Below are 21,736 nucleotides of genomic sequence, written 5' to 3' on the forward strand. Positions count from 1 at the left end.
CGCAACTGGGCTGGTAAAATTGTCTTAGAAGACGTTTCGCCTCTCATCCGAGCAGGCTTCATCAGTTCATGATCAAGATAACTATGACCTGGATGAATGAGAATATTCACAGGCATCTTGCGAAGACATTAACAGGTTATCTTGTCTTCGTTAATGTAAAGTTATTGTAACAAAGATGTTATTGGTTTGATAAATTTCAAGCTCATAATAAGGACATCTCAACAATGTAAACGTCACATTAAATAATGACAAAATTGACTGAATGACACTTAATGACAACAGACATAAACATTCATAAAGACTACATGTTCAGGACAGGTGGTCATGACACATGGACTTTGTGCTTGCACTTTCTTTGATTGGCCAACACAGTGTGCTGGATGATGTTGCATTGTGTTGCAGAATAAGTAACTTTTTTGTGTGAGTCCTCTGCATCAGTTCCTCTGCTGCAGTAATGCAACTCCACAGTGCTATTGTCAGTCTGAACACACAGCACAAGTCTTTGTCTAGTGCTACTACTAAAACTCAAAACAAAGCTGTTTCTCTCCCTCCTGACTTGGCAGAATTTTTCTCCAAGCTGTCAAAGTGACACTTTAACTTAGAAGATGTGTCTCCTGCTTCCTATGGCACGGTGCTCTTCTCCTGATGGATTAGTTGTTTTCAGTGCAGCACAGAGTAGAGTACACCGCAGCTCTTTTACGCAGCAGCTGAGCACCTCTTGTTCTCCATGAGGTGCTGATACCACCTATTCACTTCTCAAGTGTCACAGCCTGAGAGGAGCTCAAACACACAGTGTAACAGGACAAGACGTTCACCTCCAAGAGAGAGGGAAGCACAGGGAGAAAGAGATGGAGGGGAGAAGCCAGAAAAGCAAGCAGAGAAAGACAGACCCAAGAGGGACAATACTCCCTGTTACAGTCTCAAATGTTGTGGTCTGTGAAGAACGCAGAAACACTGTGTAACAGGACAAGACGTTCACTTGAGAGATAATTAGAGAGTGAGAGGACAGTCAGGGAGGGAGAGGCAGAAACAGGAGCATCCCCCTGTGTGAGCAGGAGAGATAAGTGAAGTGATTTTCTGTTTTGTTTTCTTCAGAGTGGGAACCAATGAATATAATAAGACCAGAACATGAAGACAGTCTCTGTCATACACACATACACAAAGATATACATGCAAGCACACAACACACTTGCAGCTCTCTCTGTCGTGCTATTTAACTTTTTCTGTTTCTGTTTCTGTTTCTGTACTTAAAAGGCCTGTGTTTTTCTACCCCACGCTATTCACACAGACACACACACACACACACACACACACACACACACACACACACACACACACACACACACACACACACACACACACACACACACACACTGCATGTCATGGCATGCCTGCACTTCCTATCTGACTCTACTTTCATTCATAATTTTGAACATTTTAGGACATTTTATCAAAATGATGATATTAATGTTGTATACCACTCTCATATTGTTCTCCTTGTGAGTTTTAGACCTTGAGAGAAAGGACATTTTGGGAGACCATCCTCACTTCAAAGACCTGATTTTAGAATTAGGTCAGGTCAAACAATGAAAGCAGCGTGTTAGCAGAGCAGCAGCAGCTCCAGTCCCTTTGCTGTGTCTACACAGGATGCGTTCAGGCACAGTATCGAGTTCAGGTCACCTGCATTTTGGCAGCACTCCAAGCCTAACACTTAATCACTGTGGTTACATGCAAAAACAGCAGAAAACAGACTTGAAGCATGAAAACAGTTTTTTTTTCTGTGTTTGTGTGCAAGTGAAACACTAACTGCTTTTGCAGCCTTCGTAAACAGAGAGCAGCTGCAACACCTCCAGACATGCCTTTAAAATGTCAGTTAGGTTAAGCTTATGGGAGGTCGGGGGGTTTGACCTCATTGTGTATCAACAGGTTATAGAATAATTAGAAGTTTTGTTTAAAAAAATATTTTGTTGTATTTCAACAATAAATATGGATCAGAATGTGGTATTTTCTTTGCACACTTCATGGTACATGGAAAAAGAGTGATTTGCTCTGTGTACACATGAACACCTGTTCTTTGGCTTCAGGTTTACATCAGTTAAGTTTTTATATTCTGCCCTGAAGGCAGACACGCCATCACATCCAACTTGTCTAATAAATGTAACTCAGTGTTCCAAGTGTAGGATAATTGATGTACAGATATAGCAATCCATACATGCATTATTTTCTTCTTTTAGCTCACAAACTAAAATCAAACTTCTGAACATCTCATGCTGTTCATGTTTTTACCCTAGTCTCCAAAAGGCTGTTGTTCATAAGATGTTACACCAGTCAGACTTTTTTGGTTTGCTGAGCCTCTCTCTGTTATCATTTTTTACAAGGGTGCAATACAAACTGCTGTTTCAAGCTGAGCTGTAGAATGTCTGAAACAAACTTCATGCGGTTCATATATGTGTTGGCATTTTCTTTGCATCCCGACAGCACTCGGTGATGCTGTGACAAAAAGCAAGAAAAAATTATGGTAAAAATCCCCTGCGGCCCCAAAGCATTTTCCCCCATAAGCCACCGTCCAGCTGTTGACAAGACACCTCAAACTGCAAGCAAGGTCAGTTATGACTGTTTCTATTATGAATTTTTGATGTGTTTGATGTTCCATAGGGCCTTGAAGAGCGATTTAAAAATCTGTGCCACCATTACAATGTTAAGCATATGGATACAGTGGGAAAATGCCAGGCAGGGGCAAAGGTGGAGAAACACTACTGTGCATATGTAGTAACTTTTGGTGAATACACCAGCCAAGCAATTCTCATTTAAATGAAAGGGCAGCACCTTTGTGTCTGGTGTCCAGGTCATATAATACATCTTTGCTGTGCAATCATTGCATGTGACCAAAGTTTTCCACAAGGCTAGGTATAGGTTAGGTAGGTAGATATGCTAGCTTGACAGCAGTGAGTTCTAACAAAAGCCATGTTTGTTGTTTACATTCATTATTTTGTTTGTAAATTGGTGAATTCTTTTATGTGAATGCAACATGAGGTAGTTGAAGTTGTGCATTTATACATTTTGGTGGCAACCGGGGGGGGGGGGGGGATTTTTCATTTGGATACCTACCTTAAAAATCTATCTTATTCTAGGTTCTCCAAAGGTACCTACTCTAGCTTTAAAGTGACTATACCCTTTTGATTTTCCCCTCTTCTTTAATGTGTTATATAGCTTTTTGTGCATGTAAAAGGTATGCAAAGTCACAAAGACGAAAGCCCATGCCAAAGGGAGTATTCACTCCCAGAAAACACTCCCAAACTGCCTGAAGCGCCTTTTTTGTAATCCAGCCTCTGTTGTGTTACTAGGTAACATCGAGGGCTGCAACTATTTATTATTTTCATAGTCGATTACTCCATTGGTTCCCAGCTTGGGGTCTGATTTCTTCAGTTTTGAGCTGCTAACAGCTGCCGTGTAGACACCTCAACATGAATAACGGAGCGGATGGCTACTTACAAAGTTAGCATCCACGTTGCAGAAAATCACTAATGCTTCTGGACTATCGCAACTTTAAGTTTTTTCAGTCATAAATGAGAGTGTGTGTAAATAATGGGTTTGTTTTGATGTACCGGTGTTTCAAAGTTTGCTATTATATGTAAGCTGCTAGCTTTGGTTAGCTTGCTGTTAGCTTGGGGTTTGTGTGTGTTTAGATACAAAAAACGATTGGTATTTTGTCCTGGTATCTGACTGCTTTCTCTTTACACAGGCACGGGCATGTCAGTGTGCGTGAATGGTCATGTGACATGCATTTTCAGGTGTGTTAGTATGGACAGAAATCATTACTGAAATAGTGCCAAACTATCAGAGATTGTTTTAGTTTTAAAACGCTGTGAATAAATAAAAACGCAGTAGCATGGATGTAGCTGCAGTTCTTGAACTTACAACACTGAAACACTCTCATCACAAGTGTGGTTTGTTCGTTGGAGCACTCTTTCTTTTTCTTCCACTAAAATCTCACGATGACTGCTCTGTGTGATACTGGAAGCATCTTCTATTTCTGGCTATCTGTTTCAATGTAAAGGTGTAAATCGAGGTCCTGACCAGCCTCCATCGTGTCTTTCCGTGCCTCTGACTGTTGACTGTCCAACTAAGGGCTCTCAACTGCTCTTTCTCCCCTTCTTCCTCCCTCAATCCATCCATTTTTAATGTGAGCATGGCAAAGTCTTCTAGAGGAAAAGAGGAGGGAGACAAGCCACATGTCCCCATGAGCTAAACCGTGCTACACATCTCTGCTTCTCTCTTCTTTCTCTGTCTGTCTCATTTTCTTTCTCTCAGTTCTTCTTTCCTTGAATAATGGATCATTTTCAACCAGACATGCTCCTCCCTTTTTTTCTCTTGAGGTTTCCCCTCAGTAAGACCTCAGGAAAGTCACTGGATAATGTTAGCACATGTGTTGTCTGTTCACTCTAATCAGTGTATATCAGACTTGTTCCTATCCTCCTCCTCTACCTTCATCGTCCTCCTCACCTCTCCTGCCCTTTTTCAGTCTGTTCTGTTCTGTTCTTAAATCTGCAGGAAGAGGGAGAGATTAAGAGAGTGGGGTGGGGAGGTTTCATCAGGTGAATGCTGATCTGCAGTAATGACTGAGAGACAGCGGGGGGATTATTGTGCAATATTGTCACGGGTGTTGTCTGGAGCCTGGAAATACAAAGTGACAATATTGCATGATAATCCACAGGTCATTAGAAGGTCACTGTTGCTTTTATGAAGCAGTTGTCATGCCAGCCACAGTGCCAGTTGTCTTTGAAAGATACACTTTAATCAAGCGTCCAGACAGTCAATCCCTAAATACAAAAAAATATTATTGTCAATGTCTGTTCCATGCCTGACATTCATGTTGTAGTGTGGTAAAACTGCCCTCACTCTGTTAACGTCATGTCAGGATAACACAGGTTACAACTGAGTTTGATAGCAGAGAAAGTATCTACAACATTCGGTGATAAGAGCAAGGTCTTTTTATAGGCTCAACAGTTTGTTCTGATTCTTTAACAGTCATACAGACAGGAATTCACTGTCAAAAGAGGAAGAATTTGCTCATTTTTAGTTGCCTCAATGAACCATTATCCATGATATTCACAAATATGTTTTGTGTTTTCAGCAAGGGTTGAGAATATCACTTTTTGAGGACTGGGAAGTCTTGCTCTGTTGCATTCTTTACCATTCTTTGGATTTACTGTAGTTTCTCACTATTGTGGCTACAGCTTTCACCACTTACACATATTGAAAGCTGAATACAGCTGGTCCTGGCATGTTTTGCGGGTGCTGTTGAAATCCAAGGAAACCTCAATAACTGAGGTAGAATTTAAGGGAAAGTGGCCACAACAGAAAAAGAAAATGCACCATTTACACCTTCCAGTGCTAAATAATAGCATTTCCTTGTAAGTTTGAAGGTCCAGTGTGTTGTTAAGTCCGGCTGGACTGGACCCTGGAGCATTTACCCCCTCAGTGCGTTTTGTTTGGGTTTGTTGTGAACACCAGACTTGTACTCTGGTGCGGACCAAACAACCATTTTCTGGTCCGTCTCAAAGGGGTGATCTCAGACTGCTGTCCAGTGAGTTCTGGGGCAGTTCATTTCTGCAAACAAAAACAGCTTCTCATTTCTAGCTCATGGTGGTGGATTTTGTCGGCTAAAATTAAGACTCAAAAGCGGATTTTATAAGTGTAGCTGGCTGATGTAAGCTGACTAGACTTAAGTGAACTGACAAGTCTCCAGCTGACATTTTAATTTTACCTACCTGACAGTGTTGCATGATGTATAATATTCAGTTAGAAAGTGGACCATTTGTTATCTTTTGACCCATATATTATTGTATAACCAATAATTGAATGTTGTTTCCACCAGAAGGCTTGTGATTCGATTCAGGAACTGGGCCTTAAGGTGTGAAGCTGCCCTAAGATTTAGGGGCTCTATTGGCAGGGTACACCAAGCAATTGACCCTGTAGTTTGTAATTCAAGTGAAGTTATGTGACCAACCCTATCCTTTTGTTTTTTGATGTCTTAGATTGAGACATTTATATTTACAGAGGCTGCTGGTCCTCTTCTATGGAGATTGCCATACTTCACCATCGTGTTTCTACTGTACAGACAAACCAGATACTCAAAAATATGAAAGCAGGTTGAAAGGGGAGGGTGAGGCAAGGTGTTTGCAATCTGCAAGCTCATTCCTAGATGCCACTAAATCCGACACACTTGAAATTAACACTAAATTTTAATGTTTCGCGTGGTCTTTGGTGACTTTACTTATTTGTCCTGTCAAACTGATGTAGATGATCTCTGTTTTACTCACTCATAAGTGTCTTAAGCTTTTTTGCATAATGCACTCAGATGCAGCACAGAGTAAAACACTGCAGGCGACCGCACTTGTTTTCTCTTGCTCGAGAAGGTTAAATGAGGTTGCATTTTGCTTCGCTCCACTGACTGTCATCTAGTCAGACAGACTGTCATTCCATGGGTTTAAGCTGCAAATGAAGAACATAAAAGTAGGATGAATGTTCAGAAAGGTATGGGCGTCACTGACAAACTGGACATCAAGGGAAAGCACACCCAGATAGAAAAGGCATGCAGACACGCACACAGGGTTCAGCCAGTGTTACCTCCTCTGGCCTCTCTCGGCTTACCGTGCCGTGCCATGTCGTGCCGAGCCGTGTGTTGTGATGCGTGGTCTAGTGGGGCTAACGGAAGCACATGTGTTGTCTGCTAACTCTGATTAATGTAACAGACTATACTCCCCCTTCTCTTTCTGGCTGCTTTTTTTCACTGGCTGCCCTGCTGTCCTGCCTTCACCTCTCATGTCTGCAGTCAGTCTGTGTTTCAACCTGAGCCCTGAGAAACAGTGTCATTAAATTATAACACAGTGTGTCTCTGGTTTTGTTGGTCTAGTATGTAATATATTTGAGTCTATAAAACAAGCAGTCCAAGTTAAAATGTTACAAAACATCAGTTGCAGGGCTCAGGACAGCTCACTTTTCTGGAGCTAAAGAGTCAAATTAGCTTTTATATTGTCACTTAGCTGTTGAAGAGTTTCTCTAACATTAAATGCTTGCAGGAGTAACCTCTAACTAGTTTCAAAGTAGATTGGGTTTCGTCATTAAAACTGAATAAATGTCTTAGTAGTCAAAAATTCAGTAATGTGTGAATCAGTTCTATCTAAGACATCTATTTTAGGCATCTAAGAAATTGATCAGGCCACTGTGGGGTAGACAGTGTTATTTAAGATCCTAATAATGGCCAAATCTCTAATATTGTAATAGTCTGAAATGTTCTATATAGGACTTTTACTTTTGGTCAGTTTTTCTGAATTACCATGTGATGAATTGGGGGAATTGCCGCATATGTGTTGCAATGATAGTAGCAGCAAAAGTAGAACAGCAACATAAACAACATGAACATACAGGATTGAGTGAATAAAGTTAGAGTTTAAGATACTCTTAATTATTATTACCAGTGAACACAGCACTGACCCCTTTCAAATTAAGGGTCTGATAAAAGTTTAATGGTAAGCAAAGTGGTATTGACTGTCTTTTTTTCTTTTTTTTTTTTTTGGTGTGTGTGTCCATGATGGCCTTGCAGGCCTCACTTTCCAGTGCCCCTGAAGTTGAGTGCAAAAAACTACCTAGCTGCAGTCACCAGTCAGTTCTGGAGATGCGCATAGCTAACTTAAAGAAAATACCTTAAGACAAGCAGACTGAGTGATTAATTCCCACACAACCAAACCTCCCCCCACCTTCAGATAGAACAAAATAGACACAGGCAGTCTTCTGCCTACTCCTTGGGCTAGTTGTTTGTTGTTGTGTGTGCTGTGCCGTGCCATGCCATGCTGTGCCTCGCCCTGTGTTTGTATGTGATGTGATGCGTGGCCAAGTGCCGGTCGAGGCAGCCATAGGTGATTCTTTCCCTGCCACTGCCCTTTCCCTGTTTCCACGCAAAGGAGCAAGTGAGGTAGGCAGCCAGGCAGACGGGGAAGGGAAGGCAAAGAAGATATGGAAACAGAAGGACAACCAGTCAGCCGACTAACATGCAACCCTGGATTATACCCCCCTCCAAGCCCTCCCTTTATTATGCTCCCTAATTTTTTTTTACTACTACCCCCATGGTTCAGTCACCCCTCCTTCGTGTACTCTGTCTGCTCTGCTGACTTAGTTTGGACTTTCCTGTGACTGTTTCTGATCAGTTCAGCCTACGCCGTCTGCATGCACACATCTGTGTACGTGTGTGTGAGTGATTGGCTGTGGATTCCTCTCTGCCACTATTCCACACTGACACACACTAAACCCAGACACTGGCCATCTCACACACTTTGATTCATCCACTCCACAGTACAGTATGCCCCTGATCTGTCTGCCCCCACCCTTCTCTCCTCTGCTACTCGCACGCCTCTGCCCCCCTTCTTGCACTTCCCTCTATCCCTTGTGACCGCTACTACCCCTCCCGCTTCCCTCCTCTACACACACCCAGATACACACACACTCACATACACACCCAGATAAACAGACATAGAAACATATTCAGTCACACAGACACACACACTGTGCCATGGTCAAGGAACTTGCGCACAAATATTCATGCACATGCCCACATCTAGACTCGTGCACTTGCTCACAGACGCACACACTTGTCATGTGATGTGTGGTGCGCCATGGGGTCCAGATGAGTGGAATCTCAGTGTTGGCTCTCGCTACACTGAGCACCACAGGGGGTCTTTATCGTTGCAAAAATCAACAAAGCCACAGTCACGAAGCGCCGTCTAGATCACACACACAAAAACACGAGCACACGCATACGTATGCAGCTCTGTGCGCACAGTACACGCGCCCAGGCATATTCACGCACATGCTGGCAACACACGAAAAAGCAAAGAGAGAAAAAAAAAAACAAAAGTGCTACACACACGCACGAAGTGACAAAAGCTCACAAAAACATTCTCGTTTTGACACGCAAAGACAAGAGCACAGCTGGACTATGTTTTTTACAGGGACACACACACACACAAACATAAAAAAACACACACACACCCCACAAGCTCTCACACACAGTCACAGTCCAAAAAAGAAAATAATTTTGGAAAATTAGGGTAAAAAAACATGGATAAGACCCTTAACTACTTAATCCCTTCTTAAATGCTTGCGTGATCTATCGTGTCTGTGATTTCAGGGAGAAGTGGGATGAAGTGCCAGCTAAGCAGATAGAAAGGAGAAAGCATTTGTTCGATTGAAAGAGAAAGGGAGAGAGAGTTTGAAAGAGAAAGAGTTTAGAAGGGTCCAGGTATGATGCAAGGCAGCACTCTTGCTTTTGTTTTTCCCTCTCTAAATCCGCTGCCCATCATCATATCACTTGATTAAACCTAATCCTAATGCCTCTAATCCTCCAGGCACCCAAAAAATGCCTAAGTGCCTTGTACCCCTCCATAACATCTCTAAACAGATTTCAGTATGCGCCAAATTGTGCCTCCATACAGTATTTCTGTGGCTGTTTATGAGTGTGGGTTGTAGTTTATCTAGCCTCCCGACTTTCCAAAATTACACAAGGATATTCTGGCTTTTGAAGTACTGAGGATTAGAAAAAATAAATTGTTTAGTCTGGCTATTTGTGAAGATGTTTTGGGGCCTGCTGTCTCCAATACTCTGTTTTTTCCTGCGTTGTATAGTCTGTCTCCACATTAAGAGCCTTGACCGTCTACTTATATGCAATCAAGAGACAAATATATTTTTCTTGCCAAATTTTGGTCAGGCTGATATATTGACCAGTCTGTCAGCCATTAAGTACCAAGACATTTCAGTACAGAAGCCAAAGACATGTTTGAGGTAGTTTAGAAATCCTCAAAGAAACACTGGAAAAGTAGGCTTTGCAACTGGGTCAGCAGAAATAAAGGAGAGTAGCTGTGATGCAGAAAAGTGAGAAAATGTAATGTGCTTAAAGAACAGAAAACACACAATCCTAGCCCTTTTTGTCTCTTTAAGTGCCTGTATTTGTCGCCAAAACACAACATGCTCATAATATAGCCTAGCTCAGGCCTATTTGGCTACTTTTAGCTTGTTTTAAGAAACATAATGATGCATTTAATATCTTTTTAAATTCAGTCTGACAATCTAAATTATCTCTGATTAAGCAGCCTGAGTTAAAACTTTTTAAAATATATAAGTTTAAAATTGCCATTACATACTGTATGCATGATTAATTTGCACTAGAAATCAGAGGTAATAGAACAAAGAGATAGGATTTAAATTACATGTTATTCCTCATTTACCTGACCTGCTTTAATGGGTGTTACAACATATTTGGTGACCTGTCACATTAACACCGGACCATATTTTATATCTCATCATTGGAACGATCAGTTGCGTGTGTCAATAAGAGTTGTGATTTAAGATTTTGATAGGCCACAAAGACCTTCAGATTTCAAATTGGTCTGTGGCCTTCTTAAGTTTGGGAATGGTTGCTCTAATGAACAAAGTCATGTTCTGCTTGTCTTCATCTGTGGACGCTGATATATAATACAAGTCCTTACTACAGTGTGTGCACAGTGCATGCTCATGTGTGTAAGTGGCTGCGTGGCTGTTTGGTCAGTTTAGTAATGGAATGCATGTTTGACTATAGACATGGAGGGAATGTGCTTTCACGTGTGTGTATGTGTGTGTGGTGTCTGTGGGTGTGTATGTGTGTGTAACATGAAAGGTCCATGTTCGTGACAGTGACCCTATTCTGGTGTTTTGATGAGCCAGATGGGGCGGAGGAGGCGGAGGTGGACGAGGGAGAGGAGCAGGAAGATAAGAAGGAGAGGGAGGGAAAGAACAAGGAAGGAGAAAAGGACTCAAGGAGGAGCTGAAGATAAGGAAGAGATGACAGAGGAGTGGAGAGATGGAGTGAACGTAACAGTGGAGAAGTTGTCAAATCGGGACAAATTAGATCTTTTTATGTGTCTTGTCCGCATAGTGGTCCATCTCCACCATCAGCACAATGAGACAATGAGCGCAGACATTTGCACGCAGACATACAGGCAGACAGTCAGGGAGTTAAAAAGGCATCACGTAAATTAATTATGTTTCTTATACTGGCAAGACACCAACCGCCCACAGGATGCCCCCACTCTGTCGCCCCCACCTGCACCACTCCACCCCTCCACATCAGGCGAGAGGTAATAGCCCCATGTTTAATTGATGGAGCATGGAGGCATTGTGGTGATAACATGGACTGTGGAGGGGGTCCAAGTCAAAAAACACAGACACACACAGCGGTCTTGGTACCTGTTAGGTGTAGACATATGCTGGAGATTCAGTTACAGCAAGAGGTGGAGGATTCAGTGTTGGTGCTCTGTGGTTATTGACTTTAGATTGAGAGAGATACATATCCATCACGGATGTACCCTGAGGCATCGTGTATGTTTTGCATATTACATACAGTATGTTGACTTTACACTAAGCTATTTTGCAATAGATATTAATCAGCTCTATATATGATAGACTAATGATCACCAAAAGAATTAAACTGATGTAGTACAAGTGTAAAAAATATATATTTATTTTAACTTAAATAAGGGCTGCCCTAAAATTTTAATTTGAATGAATTTGAAAAGACAGTTTGAGGTGATTTTGGAATGATTGGAAAACAAATAAAGCTTTCTATACAAATAAACTTCACATGAATTCAGTTGTACTTGAGAAAACAAGCTCAAGATATTAAGTTGAACCAACAACCCTGAAGTCACACTAAGGAACATTACAAACAAAATAGATTTCTTCTTACATTCTCTCAGTTTGACAAGTTTTAACTGTCAAACAGAGCATGATGGGAAATCTGCCAATATGAGTTGATTGAACTCATATATACAGTACATACATTCAGCTTGTCATTTGAAGTCAAAAGACTTCAAGTTAGAAGAACTCATGTTTGTAAGTTCTGAAATGTTTTGAAAATAAATACAAGAAAATTTAAGTTTCATTAACTTGAACAAAAAAAAAAATAGAATAAAACTTTTTTTTCTAAGTCAGTGTGAAAAAATTTGTTGCAGGGATAGACACTAATATTTTTAAGCACTGTCTCCACATTCTACTGAGCCCCTAAATTTGGTGGCCAAAATACATTTTTGGTGGCCCGTATGTGAACTCATGTAAAACAATACAGAAGAGGCAACACAGTGACACACAAGCTAGACTTTTCATAGTTTAATTCATGCTGAACTATAAAGGCATGAAGGAATCAGGATGTTTGTGGAACTGTAATGTTGGTGAAGACTCACAGTATGGGGATAAAACTTGGCGACTGGGGCACCTACATGGAATATTTGGTCACAAGAAAAAAACTTTTTGTGGCCATGAGTTAATTCCACTAAATTCTTGTATGATTTTTTTTACAGTGTACAGTATGTGTCTCGAAATTTAATGTTTTGAACGATTTTGGCAAGAGTCCAGCATACTAATGGAGTCAATCAAGAGACAGAATGAAAGACAGATAAGAGAGACACAAGGGGAGCCATAGAAGTGTTGTGCGCAACAGAAGGCAAAGAGGTTTGGTGTGTAGACGAGAAGCATCAATTGGCTGCTGGCATGAAATATTTAAAGGACAACAAGACCTTTTTCCTCCTCTTCCCTCATCCTTTCTCTCTTTTTCTGCCATTTCCTTATTTTATTCAAACCATCCTTGTCTCTCTTTTTTCCTCTCAGGTATTTTTTTGCAAGCCTGTGTGTGGTTGTAGTCGTCTGTGCGGTGTGTGTGTGTGTGTGTGTGTGTGTGTGTATGTGTCTGCGTGTGGAGGGGTTAGTTTTGTGGTTTGAGTGCTAAGTGAACGTGTCAGTGCCGAGGGCAAGGGGTCTCCCCGCGGGGCCGAACTCAGTCACGGGAGCACACAACCCACTGGTGGTGCAGACATTGTGCCCTCAGGGTGTGTGCATGTGTGTGTGTCAGTGAGCAATTGTGTGTGAGTCTCCTGTCTGTCTGAAGATGCTTATGTGAGTAAATTTGCCTTTGTATTTGTCTGTCTACGTCTGTGTCTTTTGTTTGTACCCACGTACATGTTTGTGCTTGTATCTACGTGGATTTTAATGTGTGTATGTGTGTGTGTGTGTTTGTTAGTCTGTGTGTCTTTGGGCGTGTGTGTGTTTTTGTCTGTGCCTTTCATCTGCCCCTGTGTGTGTAAAATGTGCTTTTGACTGAGAAAGCAGTGTGTGTGTGTGTGTGTGTGTGTGTGTGTGTGTGTGTGTGTGTGTGTGTGTGTGTGTGTGTGTGTGCGCGTGTGTGTGTGTGTGTGTGAAGCCATAGCTAAGGCACGATTCAGCCCTCAGGTCACTTTAACATTGTGTATTGCCCCCTTGTTGTCAGTCTTCATGACTACATCACTGGCTTAAAGAACCACCACCACCACACCCTCTCTCTCACACATACACACAAATTTCCATGCATAAGCATTTTTGGACAAAATACAACCCCCACTCACAAACATGGTCACATACATGCACACGCAAAACACACACACACACACACACACACACACACACACATACACACACACACACACACACACACACATACACACACACACACACACACACACACACACACACACACACACACACACACACACATACACACACACACACACACACACACATACACACACACATTTAGTAGTTTTTGCTGTATCTATGCCTGCAGGAACCATGAGGACATCTGCACAGTAAACACTAAAACCCCCTGAGCCCCAGTCCCAAATATTGCTCACACTTGCACGCACTTACTCTCTCTGGTTCTCTCTTTCTTTCTCTCTCTCTGTCTCTCTCATACACACACACACACACACACACACACACACACACACACACACACACACACACACACACACACACACACACACACACACACAATCACACTGCAAACAGATAATAGCCCATATTCTCCAGAGTGCATTCTGTGGCAACACAATGTAATACATTGTCACATTGTGGAGCTTTTTCTCCACCCACACTAATAAACGTCCTCCTCTTACTGTCTGTCATTTTCTCTTCTGTCTGTCTCTAGACCTTCATCAGGGTTTAAGTGTCTAACACAGGGGATTCCAACACCTATTACAGAGAGAGACCATTAAGTGCAAGACTCTCCTTTATTATACAAGCAGCCGAATACATAATGAGCCCTGCAAAGATACATGAAACAGTGCAAAAAGCAATCAGGAGTCAGGTCTCTGTAAGGTTTCTTCTGTTTTCAGAGCGTTGAACAGAAGGAGAAACAAAAAACAAAGATAATGGCTACATTCACACTATTACATGTTTGTTTTAAAATGAAAGTCTGTCTCTGTAATACATACTACTACATACTAATACACCATACACTGGGTATGCATGTTCCGGTGTAAACAGAAAGCAGTCAGGATAACAAGATGAAAATGATGAGACAGGTAAATTCACGCATAATATTAACCCATGCGCAAAATGACACACAGGTTATCCAGTGACTATACAACCAGCATCAGGCCCTGACAGAAGCACACAAACCTTTCTCTTCCCTGGTCGGGCAGGTCTCATGGTCAGATATAATGGCTTATTGAATTGTACGTGATAGATCATAATTATTTAATCCTTGTTTTTCTGGATCCCAGTAAACAAGCAGACACAAACACTACAGTTGCTCCAGCTGTCATGTGACTGACTTGTTAAAGACGATCTAACAGCTGTGGTCCCATCGCGTGTGCACTTCACAGGTCTATTTAAACTTAGTAGGCTTTATAATTATAATAATCCATTGCTCGCTTAGTGAAAATAATTTTAGACACACATGCACACTGTTGAACATAAATGAAAGGTGTTTTGTAATTATGGAGACCTGTGTGCATCTCAGCCAAATGCAAGACACATGTACGCTGTTTACTTCAATATTTACACTTTATTTCTGATAGAAAATTTACTCAAAGGACACTTTACTAATATACACTCCTGTGTGGGGAAAAACTTAACATAAATTATTGTTTTGTGATTGTGTGCTTTGGCCAGACATGCCGGGTGCTGTCTTGTGCAGACAGACCTATTGTGCCACAGACTTTGGCACAAGTGGTTTCAAATCAAATGTGCTGTGCACAAGACACCAATTGTGCGTGGCCACGCCTTCGTTTTGCCTTTATTTTTAGAACTCTCACCCATAGCTGCACAGACTAGGTCTAAGTTCATTTCCTATCTTGCAGAAGAGGAAAAAGTGACAATTTTGCTGGAGTAAGATAGCAATGCCACCTGCTCCACTGGCACATCTGCTTTGAGCCAGATGTAAGAGCCTGTAGTCTTGTTATTATATGCACAGGCTTCTCCTCTTATACCTTGGCATTTGCTGCAAGTGTATGTACTTCTTCTGAAGTGTTCCTCGGTCTGTCTCTCTGTCTGTCATGGCTTCCACAAGACAGACTCCCGCTGTCTTGAAGACATGAGGCAGACATAATCTGCACTTTGACCTGACATGGATAGACAAGATGCTAACACAGAGCAAAAAGTCACTGTGATAGGTGGGAACAGGGAGAGAAAATTAGATTGAGAGACTGTGTGAGATGCGCTATCTTCTTAAATGCATCACCTGTCAATCATTTGTCATTTCAAAAGCCCTTTCAAGTGTTGCCATGTGTTTTGTCTGTCTGTCTCGTCTTGCACCCATTCTTTTCGACTTCTCTCCATAAAGACGAAGGAAACAGATCATTCATTGAATCCCATTTCAGCATCTTTCAGGAAAAGACTTTCAAGCAGTGGCTGCCATTCTTTTTATCTCTGTCCTTTGACTCGGCTGTTTCTTCAGTTTATTAGTTCTAACCTGTTTTAGTTGTAGATCTCCACAGAGGACAAGACAATGGTGCTTTCAAACAGTACTTGAAAGTCATTTGAGTGCAGATGGGCAGTCTTTAGCTGTAATTATTCTCTTAATGTAAGTAATGTTGATTTCAGTATCACTAAGTAGTCTTGTATTTACATTTTCATTTACATGTGGAGAGGCTTATTTGTTGGAGCCTGCTGATGGAAGTACACCTAATTTGCATTTAATTTCAGCAGTGTTTCATTTGAATACAAAGCTAATGAAAATCTAACACTATTTGAATTGTCCCGAGGCACTGAACTCCATAGATTTGACCTGGGTGAAAAGTTACCTGTTACTCTTTCATCTACTTAAAGCTCAATCAATCAAAAAATCCATATAAACCTCTGCTACCATCAGTCCACGGTGCTGTGGGTCTTGGAAGGAAAAGTGAAGGGTCTTGGGGTCATCAAAACAAATGAGTTGGTTAATTGTTGAGGCATGAATGTCCACATGAATGTTTGTATAAAAGTACACTTCACCCCAAAATCAAAAATACATATTTTCCTGTGGCCTGTTGTGCTGTTTATCCATCTCGACAGTTTCAGTGTGAACGGCTGATTTTTGGAGTTATCTGCTATAGAGAGGGCTGCCTTCTCTCCAGTATAATAGGACGAGATGGTACTCAACTTCTGGTGCTCAGAGTGCCAAAAAATTATGTCTGAAAAATTCAACAGCGATGTCTTTTTTCAGAAGAATGACCCAGATACTCAAGATAATTCACAGACCTTGTTGTTAGCAGTAGAAAGTAGTTCCTGTATGAAAATGCTCACAACAAGGTCTGTGGACCATCTTGTGTAACCAGGTCATGATTTCAGAAAAGAGACGTTGTTGAGTTTTTAAAATGACTGATTTTTTTTTTGCCAGTTAGAAGGCAGACATCTCTACGACTGATGTGTCCAAAACTCTGCAACTCACACCAAAGCAATCTAGCTGGATAAATAGCACTATGATGCATGCAGTTTTGATTTTTGGGTGAACTGTCCCTTTAAGAGATGTACCCCATTAAAAACATGGCAAGCCATCTGAATGTATCACTGGAAAAAAGGTCAGAGCAGAATCAAATACAGTAGGTTTTTTACTCTTGAAAGCAAAAATGTGCACACCATTAGTTTCACTGGATATTTCAGTCACACTCGAACAAGTGGATGTTTCGAAATGGACAATCACATGATCTCTGTTCCTTTACAGCAGCAATTAAATGATCTGTTCCTGGTTGTTTTCCCAAAGCATGTCAGCTTTGTTGGCAAGTTTCTTTCACCTTGTTTACATCATGTAGAAGTCTATTTGGAGCTTTCTGACATGGGAGCTGTCAGCATGTCATCCAAATTTCAGCTGTCTCTCTGCCACATATCATCATGGAGATGAAAGCTCTGGGGATCTGATCTTATCCCCCGTAAGCCTGAAAGAAGTGACAACAGCTTTGAGAGAATACACTGACATACACGGAGATAGAAAGATAATTTTGGGAGATGTTTTTTTCCAACAGACAGCAATAAAAACAATATCTGAAGGAGGGATTAGAGTATCTGTGCTCCTCTGCTTTGAACTGCTGACAGATAAAAAGATGTTTATGACACCAGCAGTTGCAACAGATTTTGATGGATAATGGAGCCTGTAGTTGTCAGTCTAAATGTGTTTATAGACAGCTTTGATATTTCAGTTATAAAAGCGCCATACAATAAATCACTAAAAAGTGAATGCTATTTTTAGACTCATCCTGAGTTTCATTCCCTGATAAAAAAACAAAACAAAAAAGAACAGGTTATTTAGATATATATTTATATAATATTAAACACACTTAAAAGTACTCAATGTACTTACACAGGTATAAATGATAATATACAATTCATCTTAAAATATTTAATTCTTGAACAGCCATACTCAATTCAGTGCTGGAAAAAGATTCATAATTGTTTCTTACTATATGTGAATAATTCTTGTCTGTCTTGCCTTGTACACAGATTTATCAAAGTGTGATTATCCAGAAATGTCAAAATATCTTCCAACAACCAACCAACAGACTGTAGTAAAGGTCTGAATCATCAGACATGGATAGTAACCTATCACATGAAGTCATTTTTTCCATGCATAATACTCATATTAATGCAAGTAATACCAAAAATGCATGTATTGAATTAATTAGAAAGAAATGATTTTCTCCTATAATTATCAGTTAACTGTCCTTTCAGTGTCAGGGTAGTCTGTCATGCGACACCAGCCATATGTCAGTGCCATGCCCATTTTGATAAATCGGTTCGCTAACCGTGTCAACTAGATTATTTCCACAGCATTAAACAAAAGAGATAGGCTTCGCCTTTAAAAAAATGTATTTTCTACCTTATTTTGGCCAGCCATCTTTGTAAAGGACATGAAAAATGCTCCATGAGCAGGAAAACTCATTTGATTAGATTTACCATCAACACTGATTGGATGTCCGCATGAAAAGTGCTGAATTTTCCCTTTAAATTTCAGACTTGTCTTTTGCCAAAAGGATTAAGCCACCTATTTAATGCCACTTCATAAGTTATACTTTTGTAGTGACTTGACTTAATGACTTCTAAATTACATTAATTATGAAATTAATTATTTGTATAATTGCCAACAAATTGTGTGCATTTTCCCCTCAGATGGAACGCAGTGAGACGGTGTGTCGGTACTGCGGTGTGAGCTACCTCATCTTCCACGAGTTCCATCAGCTCAACAACCGACTGGCTCAGTTGGAGGCTGAGCTCCAGGAACAGAGGGAGACCACCCAGAGGGAGAAAGCCCAGCGAGAGGCACTGGAGCTAGGAAGAGTGGAGTGGGAGAGGGCCCTTCACCTGGAGGTGCAGAGACAAGCAGAGGAGAAAAGAGAAGAGCTGGAAGAGAGGAACAAAGACAGAGAGAGAACTCTGAGAGAGAAGTTTGAAGAAAAGAACGTGAGGAAGAGGAGAGAGATGAAAGAGGAGTATGAGAAAATCAGTGAAGAAAAAGAGAGACAACTCAGAAGAGAACTGGAAAACTTGGAGGCGGAACGACTGAGGAAGCAGAGAGAGGAGCTTGAGAAGGCTGCTGAGGAGAGAGAGAAAGTTCTTTGTGACGCACTTCAAAAGGCCAATAAAAGTTTAGACGAGCTGAGAAAATACTTCCAACAGCTGGAAGAGAGGTGAGGTTTGTATGTGTTTGTCTGTGTTTCCCGTCCCTGGTGTGAAATGATCTCTAATACCAGGCTTCATGTGGGCAATTATCCTGTGAGTCATGCTGTTAACACAAAAACACACAAACACACTCTCAGACAAATCAAACGTGTATCCCACTATCTGCTGTGTGCATGTGCGTCTCTGACACAAACATTGCTGTGTAATTATATATTCCACTATCACCTTAAATGCCTTCATCATCGTAGAAAAAGGGAAAATAGATATATAAGACTTGGTATATAAGACTGACTTAATATAGGAGGAAACAGTGTGTTTGACAAACATCCTCCTAATTTTATTAGAGAATTAACTCTCTCTTGCTTGTATTTAGGAAAACAAAAACACACATAACAAAACTGGACGTCATTGCTTTGTTTCACTTTGGATCAGTGTCCAGAAATGATACATGAGGGGGCAGATCAGGATGTGTGGAGGTGTGAGGTGGACAAAAGATAACTGTGCCACGTTCATAACATAGCAAGAGAGAACAGAGACCTACGAAGTTCTACCCAAATTTAGACTGCTTATTTTAGATTGTTTTTAAGACTCCACACGTCAGACTTAAAAATGATTAAAACTCTTTCCGTCGCCCTGTTTGTTCCTGTGATCTTTTTGGATGAGAACAGCACATCCGGGTACTTTGCCCTTCCCTCATGCCCCTGCCCCTCCTCAAGTGAAAGCGGACCTCTTTAATTTGAGTGGCAATAAATGAATATTCCATGTTTTTTTTGCCAATTTAATATCCTAAAATGAGAATACTTTGCTACTTTTTAGCTATTAGAAGCTCAAATCCTATGTCCAGTCAGGAAAACAATTATATTATGTCAATGCCGATCAATAATAGATGTAATTATACAGAAAAAAATAAACAAATAGGGGTTAATCAGTGTCCTTGCCTCCATGTAAGTGGATGACCCTGACATATACAACTACCTCATTGAATCTCAAGGTAGTGTATTTCTAACATCTGTCACTTGACAGAACTGTAAACTACGTCTTTCAAGTGGGCAATCTGTTAAAGCAAACTGCATTCTAAAAGCAGGTGTTTTATGGTAGATAAAAACTTTAATTACACCATCACTAAGATTCTTTTCTGATTTGCTTGGATTTACAGGCACAATCGGCACACACATCTTTTTTCACACCCACACCCACACCCACACACACACACACACACACACACACACACACACACACAAACACACACACACGTCTCTTCATTATTTTCTAACCTGTGATGAAGTGTTTGCAACAGACCTACACGTATGGCTTGGTCCAGCTTCATCATTTTAATCCAATTGCCTAAACTGGGGTTTATATTATAGTTTGATGTGCAAAATGCAGCTTTTAAGCATGGTGCCACTACTTTTTTCAATTTGGTGCAGACGCATAAAGCCGTTGTTTTCACCCAAAAAAATTGGATGGTCACTCTTAAGGCGGGAAAGTGACATGCATGCTCTCATGTACAAATCATACAAATCCATATAGCATCAAAACTGTTTCCCACAAAACATACTTGACCAATACAAATTAGTTACATAAAACTGTAACAGGAGATAAGTTGGATATTCAACATTTATATTGTGTGGTAGGTTCTTAGCCAGGAGCCTAATTTTCGGAAGGAGAGCACAAAGGCATGTGAAGAATGGCACAGTTGTTGGTAACATTTTCCATGCAGAATTGGGAGAGCAACTGTAAGCAATTGTGATCCCATTTTGTAACGATTCCTTTTAATGCCTTGTGACTTGAGGCTCTATATAACATCAAAAGTGCATTATGGAGGCTTATAGCAGCTCGTAAAAAGTATTTGGCATCCTAATCCATAAGGAATGTTACTCAAGGTTTTAGTTATGCTATACCACAAAGCAGTGTGCACATAGTGTCTCCCTTCTTAGGCCAGTGATAGGTAGAGACACCTTGACCTTGATTGCTAGAGTTTGCTTCATCACAAGAGTGTGAGACAGACCGTTTCATGGTGACTGGTTTGATCCATCTTCAGTAAAAAGGCTGATTTTGAAGGTGAAATATGCAGCATCATAGCATTAAAAATTTGGCACTGCAGTCTGAGATTATTATAACTAATACTAAGCTAAAAACTATTTTCCTGAAATAAAAACAAGAACTAATGAAAATGATGTGGTGTGTATTTGCAAAACTAATCAAAATAAATCAGAAAATATCTTTAGTTTTAGTCTTTGTCAATTTATTCAAACACAAGGGCAGTCAAGTCAACACAGCAGGCATGGGGAGGCAATGGTGCATTCATTTATTGAGACAAAACTGAAACTAATGAAAACTAAACTAAAACTAAACATTTTTTAACAATAAAAACTAAACTGATATGAGCAAACCCACTCTGGAAACTAACTGAAACTAAATTGAATTGAAAACAAAAATTAAAGGCAAAATAAGAATAAAAACTAATGAAAAATACAAAACTGTCATAACTCTGCTGCAGTCCAAATGCAAAATACTGGAGCGAGTTGTTTCCTTCTACCACCTCCTCCTCAGGCTGCTTGCAGGCTGCAGGGACACTGAACAAAATTCTTTGACACTGACAAACAATGAGTCCTCCACTGTAAGTTGATTAGCTTTCTTTAACTCCATCAGTTGTCTGTCAAGTACAGCTGAGCCCGTTGTCCTGAAGATACACACTCTGGATTTGGAGTTCAGTGACTGCCTGCTTCATTACTTCATTAATATA

The 21,736-nt window shown here is 40.7% G+C and overlaps 1 protein-coding gene across 1 annotated transcript in view; it reads left to right on the plus strand.

The window, feature by feature from the left end:
- lekr1 (Leucine-, glutamate- and lysine-rich protein 1) overlaps window positions 1-21,736 on the plus strand; it is a 144,204-nt gene that overhangs the window by 47,796 nt on the left and 74,672 nt on the right. Inside the window, exon 4 of the mRNA XM_084716285.1 lies at window positions 18,481-18,998. Coding sequence (XP_084572411.1) covers window positions 18,481-18,998 — 518 coding nt within the window. The remainder of the gene's footprint in view (window positions 1-18,480; window positions 18,999-21,736) is intronic.

The sequence above is a fragment of the Lutjanus erythropterus genome, chromosome 4 (genome assembly GCF_056507025.1).
Source record: "Lutjanus erythropterus isolate fLutEry1 chromosome 4, fLutEry1.hap2, whole genome shotgun sequence".
In the NCBI taxonomy this organism is placed as follows: Eukaryota; Metazoa; Chordata; class Actinopteri; order Lutjaniformes; family Lutjanidae; genus Lutjanus; species Lutjanus erythropterus.